This window comes from Hippocampus guttulatus, chromosome 15, assembly GCF_054856545.1.
Source record: "Hippocampus guttulatus isolate MCC_2025c chromosome 15, RoL_Hgut_1.0, whole genome shotgun sequence".
Classification (NCBI taxonomy): domain Eukaryota; kingdom Metazoa; phylum Chordata; class Actinopteri; order Syngnathiformes; family Syngnathidae; genus Hippocampus; species Hippocampus guttulatus.
Genome location: NC_141275.1, coordinates 6,989,096 through 7,004,834, shown reverse-complemented (window position 1 = coordinate 7,004,834; position 15,739 = coordinate 6,989,096). Strand labels below are relative to the sequence as shown.

The 15,739-nt window shown below is 40.4% G+C and overlaps 4 protein-coding genes across 4 annotated transcripts; all 4 read left to right on the top strand.

Moving 5' to 3' along the window:
- Positions 1-504: 504 nt before the first annotated feature.
- On the top strand, positions 505-2,666 carry LOC147193611 (glucosaminyl-phosphatidylinositol-acyltransferase PIGW-like). Its single transcript, XM_086131156.1, has 2 exons — positions 505-574; positions 793-2,666. The coding sequence occupies exons 1-2, from the start codon at positions 548-550 to the stop codon at positions 2,251-2,253; spliced, it is 1,488 nt and encodes a 495-aa protein (XP_085987282.1). The 5' UTR covers positions 505-547; the 3' UTR covers positions 2,254-2,666.
- Positions 2,667-2,943: 277 nt separating this feature from the next.
- On the top strand, positions 2,944-5,025 carry LOC147193610 (glucosaminyl-phosphatidylinositol-acyltransferase PIGW-like). The gene is made up of 2 exons (XM_086130219.1): positions 2,944-3,078; positions 3,552-5,025. Exons 1-2 carry the CDS (start codon positions 3,076-3,078, stop codon positions 5,010-5,012), a joined length of 1,464 nt encoding a protein of 487 aa, XP_085986345.1. The 5' UTR covers positions 2,944-3,075; the 3' UTR covers positions 5,013-5,025.
- A 534-nt stretch (positions 5,026-5,559) lies between these two features.
- Positions 5,560-8,537, top strand: LOC147193609 (glucosaminyl-phosphatidylinositol-acyltransferase PIGW-like). Its single transcript, XM_086131378.1, is given in 3 exon segments — positions 5,560-5,636; positions 6,610-8,029; positions 8,032-8,537. Coding segments are annotated over 2 exon segments (1,452 nt in total). The 5' UTR covers positions 5,560-5,636; positions 6,610-6,612; the 3' UTR covers positions 8,067-8,537.
- Positions 8,538-9,050: 513 nt separating this feature from the next.
- On the top strand, positions 9,051-15,567 carry ggnbp2 (gametogenetin binding protein 2). The gene is made up of 13 exons (XM_086131377.1): positions 9,051-9,138; positions 9,877-10,000; positions 10,278-10,358; positions 10,443-10,696; positions 10,860-10,958; positions 11,837-11,950; positions 12,040-12,249; positions 12,331-12,499; positions 12,601-12,789; positions 13,865-14,171; positions 14,262-14,410; positions 14,485-14,670; positions 14,740-15,567. Exons 2-13 carry the CDS (start codon positions 9,908-9,910, stop codon positions 14,962-14,964), a joined length of 2,076 nt encoding a protein of 691 aa, XP_085987503.1. The 5' UTR covers positions 9,051-9,138; positions 9,877-9,907; the 3' UTR covers positions 14,965-15,567.
- Positions 15,568-15,739: the final 172 nt, after the last annotated feature.

The window sequence follows — 15,739 nt, the reverse complement described above, 5'->3', positions numbered from 1 at the left end:
ACTTAACACTAGGCACCGCACGCAGAATCATACTGTTACATTATTGCAACATGTCATGTTTCATGTCTTGTCCTTTATTCAGGATAACCACCACATTGCACACTAGAAATGTACAAAACATACAGGAGTAGCATTGACATTTTTCCAAGGTGTTGGTCGACATATTGCATGAGCATGTCTTGTTCCATATGTGTGTGTGTGTTTTTTTTTAAACAACAGGCATCCTGGTTGGATTCAGATCTGCGAGCCAACCTGTCCTGCTGTGAAACAACATTTATGAGCCTGCCTTGTGTCAAAGATTTTGTAAGTACAGTTTGAGCATCATTGGAATTTTCCCAAGGTGCTGGTTGACATACACATGCACATGTCTTGATCCGAATGTGTGTGTGTTTTGGTTTTTTTCATTGGAATTTTTCCAAGGTGCTGGTTGACATACGCATGCGCATGTCTTGATCCGAATGTGTGTGTGTTTTGGTTTTTTTAACCACACGCATCCTGGTTGGATTCAGATCTGCGAGGCAACCTGTCTTGCTATCGTACAACATTTATGAGCCTGCATTGTGTCAAAAATTGCGTAAGTACAGTATGTAATAATAATAAGGTTATCTACGAATGAAGACTTTATTTTTCCAATAGAATGAGCACTTTTAACCCCTTATAGAGAAAGACTGCTAGGATGATACTTGTATGTCAAATAAATGTAAATAATATGAAGACTTTGGTTGTAACTTGTGTTATGAGGTCTTGCTTTTTACATTTTTGTCATGTTGTCAATTGTTTTAATGTTCTCAGGCCATGTCTCAAAAGGAGCTGAAAGAAGCATTTGTCAGTAACCTCAATGGGACCAGTTTACAGGAAGTGGTCATTGGCTCATTTCTCACCCCACTATGCCTCCTCAACCGAGCACTCGTTCTGATCCTCTACCACCAAGCTAAGGGGAATCTACCGCTGCCGTTTCCATGGATTTCTCACCTGTTTCTCGATTTCATCTTGATGGTCCTTCCCCTCATCCTGTCATGCACCGTCCTGAGCAGTCATCTTCTGCAGGTGGTTTTGAGCTTTGCCTTTGTTTTGTTATGTGTCCTTTTTCATATCTATTATAGTAACCATCAGTCCTCTCTTAGCACCTTCCTCAACAGTACTGTTCACTTCAAACAGGTTCCCTTTGTGACCTTTTTTAGGGTAATGCTGAATGTGCAAACAGCCATTAGTATTCTGGCTGTAGACTTTGAAGTATTTCCAAGGCGATATGCTAAAACAGAAAGTTTTGGAACAGGTGTTATGGACTTTTGTGCTGGAGGGTTCATCTTCGGAAATGCCCTAGTGTGCCCAGAGGCACGTGGCAAGAATGTTTACGGATCCAAGATGAAACATGTCGGCAAACAGCTCCTGTCCGTCTGGCCCCTGGTTGTTCTTGGTGCAGCACGCCTTGTCTTTGTCAAAATGAACAACTACCAAGAGCACGTGACTGAATATGGTGTCCATTGGAATTTTTTCTTCACATTGGCCCTTGTCAGGGTTCTGACATCCATGGTTTTGGTTGTTGTACCAGCAAAACATTCATGGATTTTGGCCCTTGTCATAAGTTGTGGTTATCAGTTTGCTCTGGATACAACAGGCCTCAAAGCTTTCATCATGGACAACAATGACAGAGAGAAGGACTTCTTGCACGCTAACAAGGAGGGCATATTCTCCCTGGCAGGTTATGTTGCCATCTACATGGCAGGAGTCCAGGTAGGATGTTACGTGATGCAGCCAAGATCCCACGTCAGAGAATGGCTCAAAGCTGTTTTTAACCTCTTCATGGGAACTCTTGCAGTATTTGCTGCTTTAATCACATGCCAGATATTTGTGGAGCCAGTGTCTCGCCGTTTAGTTAATCTCCCTCTCTGCCTCTGGATTGTTGCTCAATCTCTCCTGTTTGTATCATGTTTTGGTTTAGTTGAAATGATTATACTCTTTTCCAAAATAACATCACGCTGTCACTTTGTGCCATCATCATGGGATTCATATTCAGGCTCACATAAAAAGAAAGATGACTTGGAAGGATTTTGTCTTGTTCACACCATTAACAGGAATCAGTTGTTATATTTCCTGCTCTCAAACGTCTTGACAGGATTGACCAACATCTTAATCAACACGCTTAATTGCAGTGACATATGTTCTGTCGGTGTCTTGCTGTCTTACATGTTCACAAATTTCACTGTTATTTATGTTTTACACCTCTGTAAAATCACAGTAAAGTTTTGGTAAAAAAAATTGTGGTCCATGCAGTTTTTAGTTCTCCTTGTAAATTGAATGGAGTAAAATATACTTTTGTAAAAATGGCTTCAATTAAAACAGCAGTACTGTATTTTACCACTATTGTTGAAAAGGCAACGGCTCTTCCAGCCAGAGAAGCTGACTTTTGCAGAATGAAGATGCTATAGAAACGGTTTTGATCAACATTACATGTGACAGATTGCCTTCTTCAAGTAAATATGCATTGTGTTTCATAAATCTGTGTAACTTTACGTTCCCTTGTATCTCAATGACTGGAGAAGATAAGAAAACCCAATTTATATTCCGGAAAGCTGGTCTTAAGTTTTCTGTAGCGTAATTTTGAACACAAAATTCCAATACAATAAAGTTTCATGAATACAGTATTTACATAAATGTTCAATAAGTGAGCCCTTGTTTACATGGCATACATCGAAACGATATTCCATCATGTCAAACTGTTATTAAAATTCTAATAAAATGGAACATTCTCATCATAATCGCAATTTCAGTATCATGAAGTCTCAATTTACTCTGTGCTCGCTACATTTTGTAGAACTGTACACATATTATTACTCTTATTTTTATTCTCGTTTTGGTTTGGTCGCGGAAATTCCCCAAAACAGTACAGTATGACGATAGCTTATATTGTCCACATGGAGCTGCCGTTGAATTTCCGCTGCAGCTCGACTTCCGGATGTTTGAGAAATCAGGACCTGCACTGCAACTATTCCTGCAGCTTGGAAATCTGACTTATTTTGAGGCAATCCGTCCTCACATACAAATATTTATGTGACTCTGTGTCTGGACAAAATCATGGTAAGTAGAGTACTGCAAATAATAATTATGATGAAATCGTTAGGACAGGACGCAGATGACATTTTTCAAGGAGTATTCCGGCCTTCAGACGTGGTGGGTTCTTAATAACAAAAGTGAAAGTACAATAGGCTTACGGATGTACGTTAAGTTTGGCCAAGGTAATAAGACCTTCTAATAAAAGCTCTCCAGTTTGTTGTTTCAATCGTTTTTTTCACCCTCCCAAACTGTCTTAAGGTTGAATTAATTTATAAGATCATTTAGTCGTCCAGCCATGTGTGAAACTATAATGTTAGAAAGCCCCAAAACCTGCCATGACTAATAGTAAATGCCAAGAGATTCAGCACTATTGTGAACACTTCAGACGTTACTTTAATTAGGTCTATACAAGGAGCTGATAGGTTGTCCTTTTGCTCTCAACTTAAATGCTTAGATGGTTTTTTTCATGTTGTCAATTATTGTTTTATTGTTTGCAGGCCATGTCTCAGAAGGAGCTTAAAGAAGCATTTGTGAGTAATCTCAATGGGACAAGTTTACAGGAAGTGGTCATAGGCTCATTTGTCACGCCGCTATGCATCCTCAACCGAGCGCTCATTCTGATCCTCTACCATCAAGCGAAGGGGAATCTACCTCTGCCTTTTCCAAGGATTTCTCACCTGCTCCTTGATTACTCTGTGCTGGTCCTTCCCCTCGTCCTGTCTTGCACCATCCTGAGCGACCATCTTCTCCAGGTGGTCTTGAGCTTTGCCTTTGTTTTGTTTTGTGTGCTTTGTCACATCTACAATAGTAAACGTCAAACATCTCTCAGCACCTTCCTCAACAGGACTGTTCATTTCAAACAGGTTCCTTTTGTGACCATCTTTAGAGTGATGGTAAATGTGCAAACAGCCATCAGTATTTTGGCTGTAGACTTTCGCGTCTTCCCAAGGCGGTATGCTAAAACAGAAACTTATGGAACAGGTGTTATGGATTTTGGTGTCGGAGCATTCATCTTTGCGAATGGTCTGGTGTGCCCTGAAGCACGTGGGAAGAATGTCTACGGATCCAAGATGAAACATATCGGCAAACAGCTCCTGTCCATCTGGCCCCTGGTTGTTCTCGGTGCAGCACGACTTTTTTTTGTCAAACTGAGCGACTACCAAGAGCACGTGACTGAATATGGTGTCCATTGGAATTTTTTCTTCACGTTGGCCCTTGTCAGGGTTCTGACATCCATGGTTTTGGTTGTTGTACCAGCAAAACATTCATGGATTTTGGCCCTTGTCATAAGTTGTGTTTATCAGTTTGCTCTGGATACAACAGGCCTCAAGGCTTTCATCATGCACAACAATGACAGAGAGAAGGACTTCTTGCACGCTAACAAGGAGGGCATATTCTCCCTAGCGGGTTATGTTGCCATCTACATGGCAGGGGTGCAGGTAGGATGTTACGTGATGCAGCCAAGATCCCACGTCAGAGATTGGCTCAAAGCAGTTTTTAACCTCCTAATGGGAACTCTCACTCTATTTGCTGCTTTGTGCATATGTCAGACTTTCGTGGAGCCAGTGTCTCGCCGTTTAGCTAATCTCCCTTTTTGCCTGTGGAGTGTTGCTCAGTCACTCCTTTTTGTATCATGCATTGGTTTAGTTGATTTAATTGTACTGTTTGCCAAAACAACATCAGGCTGTCAATTTGTACCATCATCATGGAATTCATATTCAGGCTCCCACAAAAAGAAAGATGAGATGGAAGGATTGTGTCTTGTTCAAGCCATCAACAAGAATCAGTTGTTGTATTTCCTGCTCTCAAATGTCCTGACAGGAATGGCCAACACCTTGGTCAACACACTTAATTGCACTGATTTATTTTCTGTATGTGTACTGCTGTTTTACATGTTTACAAACAGCACTGTTGTATATGTTTTACATCTCTGTGGAATTACAATAAAATTTTGGTAAAGGAATCATTTTATTGATGGCAATAAATTCTGTTGATTTAAAATGTATTTTTGGAAAAAGTAAAGTCTTGTGTCATTGCCGGAGGACCGTGGAGAGGTCCCTTTTTGTTCAGCTCTTGGGTCAATGTGGGAGGAAATCGGCTGTACCCGGAGCATACATGCAAACTCCCAACAAGAAGGCCTGAGCTGAAATTTGAATACAGAATCCCTTGACTGAGGCAGTCAAAATAACAATTAGGGAACGCAACTGCTAAAGAATAATGTTCTTTGAATTTGTAACTTCACGTGCGTGCTTGTACATGATCCAGTCACAGGTCTACCAAGATACCAAAAAAAGTATTATAAAATAAAAATAAAAAAAGTAAACAGTTTTCGCTTAATACGATCATATCGAACTGCAAACACTGCCCGCGAGTGATGTTCACATTTTTTGAAAACGTTCAAAAACGTTCAAAAAATGTGGTAGTCAAATATCTGAGTCTCTTTGAACGCGACATCATGAAGATGGGGAAGTAGAGGGAGACTTGGGTTGTGACGTCACACAGATGCTGCACAATACAGTACAGTACTGCATATCATCTGCAGCAAAACGTATTTTGGCAGATGCGTTGCAGATCAACATGTGGTGAGTACTGAAAACAAGACAAAGAACTTTTAGTTGCATCTACTTTGGATGCACTGAGTTATCCTGACCTTGTGCAATACTTGTGATAAAAAGTTCGTGTTTTTCTTTCAAACCGAAAGTAATAGGTCATCAGTATTATTTTAAGACAATCTTTCATAAGAGACTTTAGCACAGTGTCTAGTTGTGACGTTACATGGAACTGTCTTGCATCTTTAACACAAACACGTCCATCATCTCATTTTATCACATTTATTCTGCAACTTAACAGAAATAAAAAAAGGGGGGGCCAACACACTGAACTCTCGTTTCACATCGAAAAAGAAACCAACAAAAAAAAAAACCTAATTAAGTTAAAACTATTGGAAGGAAATTTCTTTTGATAAAATGTAAAGAAAATTAAAGTTATAAAAGACAAAGGGGTTCGAGGTTATCTTCCTTGTAGCCTACCCAGAGAGCAAGCAGATATTGAAACTATATTGACATTTTTATTTTTCTACCAGTTAGGTCAATTAATCAAGGTTGAAGTCTGTTGTTGATTCTACATCATGCTTTGCCATTTTTTTTAAACTATTGACAGTGAATCCCGACGATTTGTGTGTTTTCAAAGATTTTTTTTAAACTCGTCACAAAATCCAGACATCTAAACCCTTAGTCATATAACATTGGCTTTTCTTCAGGGCTACAAATTGCCTCAGTGCCAGGTGTACTTCCCACAGCATTTAACAACAACAGAAAAGTATCCTATACATATTTACGCAATGAGTAAATGTATTTTTCTCAGACAATACTTAGACATAGATGAATAATACAGTGCATCTAAATTTAAAAATTAATGAAAGGTATATTTCTCAGCGATGATAATGCACAGAATAGTTTTCCAACCTCACTTGCCTCCAGTAAAAAAAAAAATCATTTTGATTTTATTTTTATCAGTTTCCAATGTCAATCGTGTATTTTATTTTTCTGTTTTCAGGCCATGTCTCAAAAGGAACTGAAAGAAGCATTTGTCAGAAATCTGAACGGAACAAGTTTAGAGGAAGTGGTTGTGGGCTCATTTCTCACGCCGCTATGCATTCTCAACCGAGGACTCATTCTAATTGTCTACCATCAAGCGGAGGGGAAGCTACCTCTGCCTTTTCCAAGGATTTCTCACCTGCTCCTTGATTACTTGGTACTGGTCCTTCCCCTCGTCCTGTCTTGCACCATCCTGAGCGACCATCTTCTCCAGGTGGTCTTGAGCTTTGCTTTTGTTTTGTTATGTGTGCTTTGTCACATCTACAATAGTCAACGTCAAACATCTCTCAGCACCTTCCTCAACAGGACTGTTCATTTCAAACAGGTTCCTTTTGTGACCATCTTTAGAGTGATGGTAAATGTGCAAACAGCCATCAGTATTCTGGCTGTAGACTTTCCCGTCTTCCCAAGGCGGTATGCCAAAACAGAAACTTATGGAACAGGTGTTATGGATTTTGGTGTCGGAGCATTCATCTTTGCAAATGGCCTAGTGTGCCCTGAAGCACGTGGTAAGAGTGTTTATGACTCCAAGATGAAATATATCTGCAAACAGCTCCTGTCCATCTGGCCCCTGGTTGTTCTCGGTGTAGCACGACTTTTTTTTGTCAAACTGAGGGACTACCAAGAACATGTTACTGAATATGGCGTCCACTGGAATTTTTTCTTCACGTTGGCCATTGTCAGAGTGGTGACCAAAATGCTTTTGCTTGTTGTACCAGCAAAACACTCGTGGATCTTGGCCCTTGTCATAAGTTGTGTTTATCAGTTTTCTCTGGATATAACAGGCCTCAAGGCGTTTATCATGCACAACAATGACAGAGAGAAGGACTTCCTACATGCTAACAAGGAGGGCATTTTCTCCATAGCAGGGTATGTTGCCATCTACATGGCAGGAGTCCAAATAGGATGTTACATCATGCAGCTGAGATCCCTTGTCAGAGATTGGGTCAAAGTCGTTTTTAACCTCCTAATGGGAACTTTTGCACTATTTGCTGCTTTGTACATGTGTCAGACTTTCGTGGAGCCAGTGTCTCGCCGCTTAGCAAATCTACCTTTTTGCCTGTGGAGTGTAGCACTGTCTCTGCTTTTTATATCATCTATTGGCCTCATTGATTTGATCGTACTCTTTTCAAAAACAGCATCAGGTTGTCACTTTGTACCATCATCATGGAATTCATATTCAGGCACCCAACAAAAGAAAGATGAGACTGACTCATTGTGTTTCATTCAAGCTGTCAATAGAAATCAAATGTTGTTTTTCTTGGTTGCAAATCTATTTACAATTCTGACTAATTGCTTTGTGGACACTCTTGGTTCTAGCAGTTTATTTTCAGTATGTTTTTTATTGTTGTACATGTTCGTAAATTGCTTAGTAATACATTTTTTTACCTCTCTGGGATAACTGTACGATTCTAAAATGTTTGTTTAAATGTCAGGGTTTAATGTGGCAGCTGTCATTTTGAATGATTTAACACCTGAAAACATTTTACTGTCATGATTCTGTTTTGTTTGGATTGCTCCCTCAAAGCAATTATATCTTGTCCACGGGTTCCTTGTTGTCTCGTTAGTTTGCTTGTATTTAGTTGTCTTTTACAGAAACTGTCATGATTCTGTTTTGTTTGGATTGCTCCCTCAAAGCAATTATATCTTGTCCACGGGTTCCTTGTTGTCTCGTTAGTTTGCTTGTATTTAGTTGTCTTTTACAGCCCACCACAGATCATTGATATTTTTGTTACTGTATTCCTGTTACATGGTTCATTCCTGTTTTTGGTTTGGCATGTTGTGTTTCGTCTTTTGGACATCTATTCATTTAGTATTTTGATAACACATGGCAACTTTACCTTTCATTTTATTTTTGGAAAATAAATACCTTTAGTTTTGAGTTCATTCTGCCTTGTCTCCCTGTGTGTGGTTTCGCCCCTTTTTGCCACTACTATCGCAACTGAGAGCGTGTATGGCTGGTCACAGAGAGGTGGGGTCACCGTTGAATTAATCATCAAGCGTTGATTATGTATTCAAGTAACAACAATATATTTCAAGTATGAGGTTTTGTCGAAATCCCCACACCCACGTACCGTCAACGTCAATGATATGACATAGCTCTGGAAGGACACATCAAAACACTCCAAAGAACACACGTACATAAATTATGAAAGGTATGTGTGGAAATTACTGCGGTTGTATTTCCTAAATGGTTGAAACACTTAAATGTCACGTCACGGATTGCTTGGAGACTCTAAATTATGATTAACTCATTTTTCGTTATGATCATTTTTGGATTATGACAGCACCGGTGTGAGGAAGACGTTCTAAAAGTTACGTCTGGTGGCCATCTTGAAATTTGACGCCAGAGACTGAAATAGGCGTTCCACTCCCTTTCCCCCGCCATGATTCTGGAAAGTCCGACTTCCAAAAGTAACTAGAACGCAGCATTAACTCACGTCAAGCCGCGCTCACTCAGTTGTGCTAAGTAACTTTGCAAAATCGGGTGAGTTCAAACTTTGTGTCCTCCGTAAAATGACATATTATTATCACAGACCAGAAACATAAAGTACGCGCAATGTTACCGAAAAATGCCACGTGGACAGAAGCTTTGCACGTCTCTACTGGTGAATTTACATTAGCGAGCTCGCTTATGCTAGCGGTGCTGGGCAGCCATGCTAACAAGTGGGTTGCCAGGTTTTCTTGCGTCCACCGGTAACAAAAAAACAACAATAACAAAGCAAATGATAACTGCATACTATTTTTCTTCATCTACTATAATTTTCGACGTATAGCTATCACACGGCCGCACTGTTACGTCAGCGTGTGAATGGTTCACCAGTGAGGTTAACTCGTCGCTGTTTCCTGGCCAGCCGATTTAACGTTAGCATGACGTCGCCTCGAAAATTGCACCCAAGTATCGTATCCACGACATAAATGCACTTAATGCTTAAAAAACTCATAACCTACATTGTATTGGACCATGTCTCTTCTTGGTCATTCCGCTTATTGCTACTTAAACCGCTTAACACTAAATGTAGGTCAAACCAAGTGTAAGTGGTTGTATTCAGCTGTTTACTCCATTGGCAAAATTAGAAATAATCCGTTGTCTCGGTTTTCTATCAGAAAACACAAACAGTAGGGGAAACGTTGTTAATGTCGCTCATGGTGACCTAGAATAGGTTTGCCTTGTCCCGAGTCAATGTTCAATGCATTTACTGGATCTTCCATGTGAAACCTACAGGTGAGCTGTGTTTGAAGGTGGGGAAAACGCCATGGCACGTCTGGTAGCAGTATGCAAGGATAATGAAGAGGACTACCCGTTTCTTGCCAGACAGTTTCCTCTGTATATTGATGAGTCCTTGACGGTAAGGATCCTTGGATGAGTCTAACTCACATGAAAAATATGTTTTTAATGTAAGACGTTAGATTATCCCCATGCAGGGGCGTAGTTATGGGTCACCCGTTTATCCAATGACACAAGGGTAGCAGGTCTCATACAATTTAGAGTTTGCAGTTTACCTATGAAGCATGTTTTTCCATCGAATCCTTCCCAATTGTTCTGCATTTAATTGGAATCCATTCTAAGCAAGACTGAGCAATGTACATTATTAGGAGTTCTGATATAATTTCTCTTGTTGACAGATGGTGATGGAATTTTATGATGATGTCATGGATGTAGACAAACAAGTAATTAGGAGTTCCCATTGGAAACAATTCACAGAGGTTGGTACATTAGGACTTCTCCCAGCTTTGTTGCATGCATTTCTTGCTTTAGTTTGAACAGAAATATGTTCCCTCTGCCTTTAGGGTCACTCCAAGTTGAAGCAACAGGACTTGACTGCGGCCTTGTCGGTGGTGTCCAGAGAGGTGTGCAAAGCGTTATCTCAGCTGGTGCCGTGTGTCGGCTGCAGACGTAGTGTGGAGCGGCTGTTCTCCCATTTAGTGGAATCGGGGACCCCACCCTTTGAGCCGCTCACATTGAACCCTATGGGTATGCTGTCTGTCACCAAGGCTTGTTTATCAGATGTAAAGAAGCTGTACAGCCTCCTCTACATCCAAGGGTAACAAATATTTATTTTCACAGTCTCCATGTGTCCAAAAAGAAATAATTTGTATGTTTATTAATTCAAATATGGTTTGTTTCGTGATTACACTACAAAAAGAAATCATGTTTAATGTCAGTTAGGTGATGGTTGTGTCGTTTATTTCTTTCTTTTTAAACAGGTCAAAGTTGAATGATGTAATTGATGCCATTCCAAAAAGTAAGAAGAGCAGCCGATGCCAGTTACACTCCTTGGACACAAATAAGATCAGACCTGTGCGGTAAGGACATTCTCTTCTCTCTGTCTCGGTCTGTGCGCGTGCAAGCAAATTCCTGTGTTGCAACTTTAATAGCAGCAAATCTCTGAATAACATGGGCTTTCTATTCATCTATAAAAGATGACATACATCAAGAACAATGATGGGGATGAGATTAGTTTGCCCTATTTTGCTATTTTACTGACGGTAATTACAATATGTGGTCTATCTGCTCACTCATGTCACAATATATTTAATGAGTGTTGGTGTTGGTGCGACCAACTGAAAAAGTTGGAATGAGCTGGATGTCACTACAGTATTACACTTTAAACACAACAAAACGTCAAAGCTTGTTTAAAAAAAGAATTAAATGAAAATGTCGTGCAACATTAAGGTGTTTAACATGACATAAACCACTGGTAACACATGAAAATGGTTGTCATTACAGTGCAGTGGGTTTTTTTATGCATTACACATTTTTTAAATACGGTAATGTTTTTATTTTCCCCTGTGAAGAATCTGCATCAGCCTCAAAAAATCAATATCGGTGGGCCCCTAATTCAAACATCCAAAATGCATTTTCATTTCGACTGAATGTCATTCACCCTCAATATTTGAATCATATATGTAACTTAGTGAGATCCTTTTAGCAAGAATTGACTATTGTTTCAACCGTGAAATTATTGTAATGTCAAAAATTTTGACATGCCCTCCTTCTATTTCCAAGATTTCGCTCCTTACTTGCTTTGGGTCAAGGTGAAATTCCAGATGAAAGCTCCTTTTAGCTATCAAGATCCAAGCATGTGCTCATTCAGTCACTGCTCTCTACAAGTGTGGCAGGTTTTTTTTCTTTTAAAGTGTGTTTTAATTTTATTTGATAATAGTGTTGTGTTCACTTCCAGGGGAAGTTGGATGGATGTGTGGGAGCGGATGTCTCAGGAGTGCAGGGCTGAAGTGTTACTCGTCGATTGTGCCCGTCTTTTAGAGACGCTGGATACACACTTGCAAAAACACGGGTAATGTTTGACTGACACCCTTTATATTCAAAATGTCACCGTCTTTATTCGGGTGTTCGTTGAAAAAACAACTCCCTATTCCATTTCAGGTTGTGCACTGACTGTAAGACTAAAGTCATGCGGGCATACGATATCCTGATCGGGGAAGTTGATAGCAGTGAGGAGAAGGACTATTGCGCTGCCTTGTATGAGGGATTGTGTTGCTGCCCTTGTGAGCACCACATTCAGGTGTGCTACGAGACAGACTTTATTGCTCGTCTCTTAAGCCGGGCAGAACCTGAATTTGCAGGAGCCTCTGAGTAAGTGAACGTTACTCATCTGACAACCTGTGTAATCTGTCATTTGAACCATTTTGTGTCATTTGGTCCTTTTAATTACAGAAGCCGACATGCCAAGACCATTGATACTGCACAGGAAGAAGTCCTGACATGTTTAGGCATTCACCTCTCTGAGCGTCTGCATAAGATTTGGCAGAAACTACGAGCGGAGGAGCAGACGTGGCAAATATTGTTCCACGTGGGCATTGATGAGTTACGGAAAAGCTTTGAGGTATGTGCTTCGAGATCCATTGAGTTGGTGTCCACGAAGCTGACAAACTGTGCTATGGGATTGTGATAAAATTGCTAATACGGAGAACCATATGTCCCTAGATGGCAGTGGAGAAGATGCAAGGGATCAGTAGGCTTGAGCAGTTTGTCGAGGAGCTCTCGGAGAAGGAGAGAGCAAAACAGCTTAAGCAGGAGAAAAAGAGGCAAAAGCGAAAAAATCGCCGCAGAAACAGGTGTGGCTTGGACATCTTGGATCAGGAAGCAGAGATCAAGGAAAAGGATCTTGATGAGGTAAGCTGAAAATACATTGGCTGGATTTACACTGCAAGTCTGCAAGAGGAAAAACAAAGCGAACAAGTTAAATGATTCCAATACTTTTTTCAACCGGTGTGACGGATAACCTGAACCGCAATAAAAGAAAATTCAATCATGTTTCGGGGTGTACAACACAACTTGGTTGCATGAATATGTTCACCCACAATATTCGCTCGAATTTTCTATGTGACTGAGCCTTCACACAAACTCACTGAGCATCCCTTGGACCACAGTGAGCAACATCAGATATGCACATAGCGGTAAAAGCAGTCTCGCACCTGTGCAAAACCCGAGATTAAAAAAAAAAAAAGTTTCATGATGTCGATAAGTAAGAATAAAATTCAACCCACCTATATGTTAAAACAGAACAAATCATGTGGGCTGCGTCGGTGGTGAGTGTATGCTTCAAACTATCGTAGAATAACTGAGTGTGCACCCTTCCACCACTGAAACTCTAAGAGAAGTGGGAATGGTGTGTTCTGTTTGTAGATTAAATTTGTGTGGAAAGGAAGGAATGAGTTTAGAAATGTAGTGTGCGTGGTTCACACTTAGCATCACCGTATGCGCCAAGAGGGTCAGAGCAGAGGGAAAACTGCTCACCCTTAATATGATGTTGCTGACCTTTGGTTTTTATGAAAGGGGTTTTTTTTTCTGTCCGCGTGGCACATTTCGATGTGACAAATGGCACTATTTGCTCTATTTGCTCACTCTTCCCTGCTAAAATGCCCTAAATCAGTCTAATTGTGAGGGCATCTCCTGCGCCGAGTCCGCTTTAAATCACCCCACAAACGTTTAATCAGCTTCAAGTCTGGGGCATTTGCAAAGCTGTATCTGGTGAAGCCATTCTTTTGTTGATTTGGATTTGTGTTGACAAATGACTTATCATTGTCATGCTGCAAGATGAAGTTCATCATAATTGTAAGTGAAGGCTTTATGCAGGACTGACTGCTTTTTTTTTTCTTGTAAGATAAAGCAGTGTAAATTTAGCCATGGCCGCACTTTCATGTAAAATCCTGTCTTAGAGCACCTCCATGCTTTCCCTTTGTTATAGGGGTCTCTCGAGTCCGAGGACGGTACCTGTCCTGCCTGCGATGAGGGGGAGAAAATTCCTTCTAATGCATGCAAATCCTTTAGTTGTTCAGACAAACAGGGTCAACATCCACACAAGACAACCACCAATCACCCGAAACTCACATTAACAAGTAAAGGAGGGAAACAAGTGTGTATTCTACATCCTTTTTCAATTTTTGCTGGGAGTGATTGCGGTTACTCCTCAAGTATTGAGGGCAGTCAGGGCGGGTCACGAGAAGGTTCTGATGTCGCCTGCTCCGAGGGACTCTGCAACCATGAGGAAGCAGGTCAGATATCAACCGCTTTTTGAAATCCTTTTGGTCAACCGCTGCATCTGAAATCCTTTTGGTCATTGTATTTCCATCATTTCTCTGAAGGTGAGTCCAATGAACACGACTATGCTGATGACAAAAAGGAGGAGGAGGCAACAGACAGTTGTGTTGATTGTTGGCCACACTCTGAGGATAAGCCTCAATGCAAGGGTAAAAAGAAGAAAAGGAAGGGAAGTGGTTTACGTCATAAACAGGTAAGTGAAATTGAATGGGTTCCAAGTGTTGGTTTGAGCCAGTGGACCAACCCAAGTATGAAATATGTCAACAGGGACACATATATGAAAGACACACTGTGCCACCATCCAACGTTAGCCAAACCAAAGAGCTAAATTCCTCCTTATGTGGTGAGAAGATGGCCAGTTTTGCACAACAGCTTCCATGGACAGTATGTGGAAAGAACTTCAGCCTTAATTCCATACCATTAGAGGCCAACAAAAGTCTAGCGGACCTCTTGGTAAGTGACAGTCCTCTAGCTAGATTTGGTGTTGTCAAATCCTTGACTCGGGTTGTTCTTTTCTTGCAGGATGATTCTGAAGTAACTTCAGATGAGGAGCATTGTCTCACGCAGGATGAAATTCAAGCATTTTTAGAAAGAAATAGTTTGTTCTACTGCAACCGTCACAAGTATCGACAGCTACTGAAAGAGAAATTTACTAACTATTGCTGCGCAAGTGACAGGAAGACTGTCTGTTGTCACCACCGGTGTGAATTAAGTGCACAAATGATACCTCAAGGAAAATCATTGTGACTACTGCAAATGCAGGTTGAATTCAGAATTACAAACTTTTTGGTTGATTTTTTAAAAAATGGATGTGATTGGTGTCTGATCTGATCTCATGTTTGCGCTTACATGATCTGACTCTGATTTCTGACCTCATACCCTTGATTCTCATTGACCAAGCCATGTGACTTGGTGTTGCTTGTACAAGGGTTTTGGATTAGAGCACAGCGGAAACTGAAATCTATCATTGTGAGCTATGACAAGCACAGTTTTACAGGAGTGCTTTGGCTCGATGTTTTCTTAGGTGACACATAAGCATGGTGGTAAATGTTGCACTGCCCAAAATAAATAAACAAATAAATAAATAAAGACATTATACAGTGAATTAAACATTCGTTTAAATTAAGAAATGGGTTGTGACAAAACACGGAGTGAAATTTAATAAAGTGTTTATTAATCAACATTCATTTTGTCTCGTCAATGTATTTTTTAACATTTGCACTGTTAAATTGTATGGTCTTTAACGATTTAACGTTGAAATGTGATTCAATCAATTGGGGGAAATGTGTGGTGCTGTTGAAAATGCGAATTGTTTCTGTTAAATAAAACTCACAAATGGTATCAATGGTATCGATTAATGTTTTTGTTTAGTCTGTATTAAAATAAACATTACCATTAATTGTGAAGTTATGATCCAGTGACCAAAAAACGCAATTATTTTCCGATGCTACGGTGGCGGAGAACAGGAATCGAGTCCTCAAGCCTGCCGCCGTTCAAAGTTGAGCAGCGTGCAGAACACTGT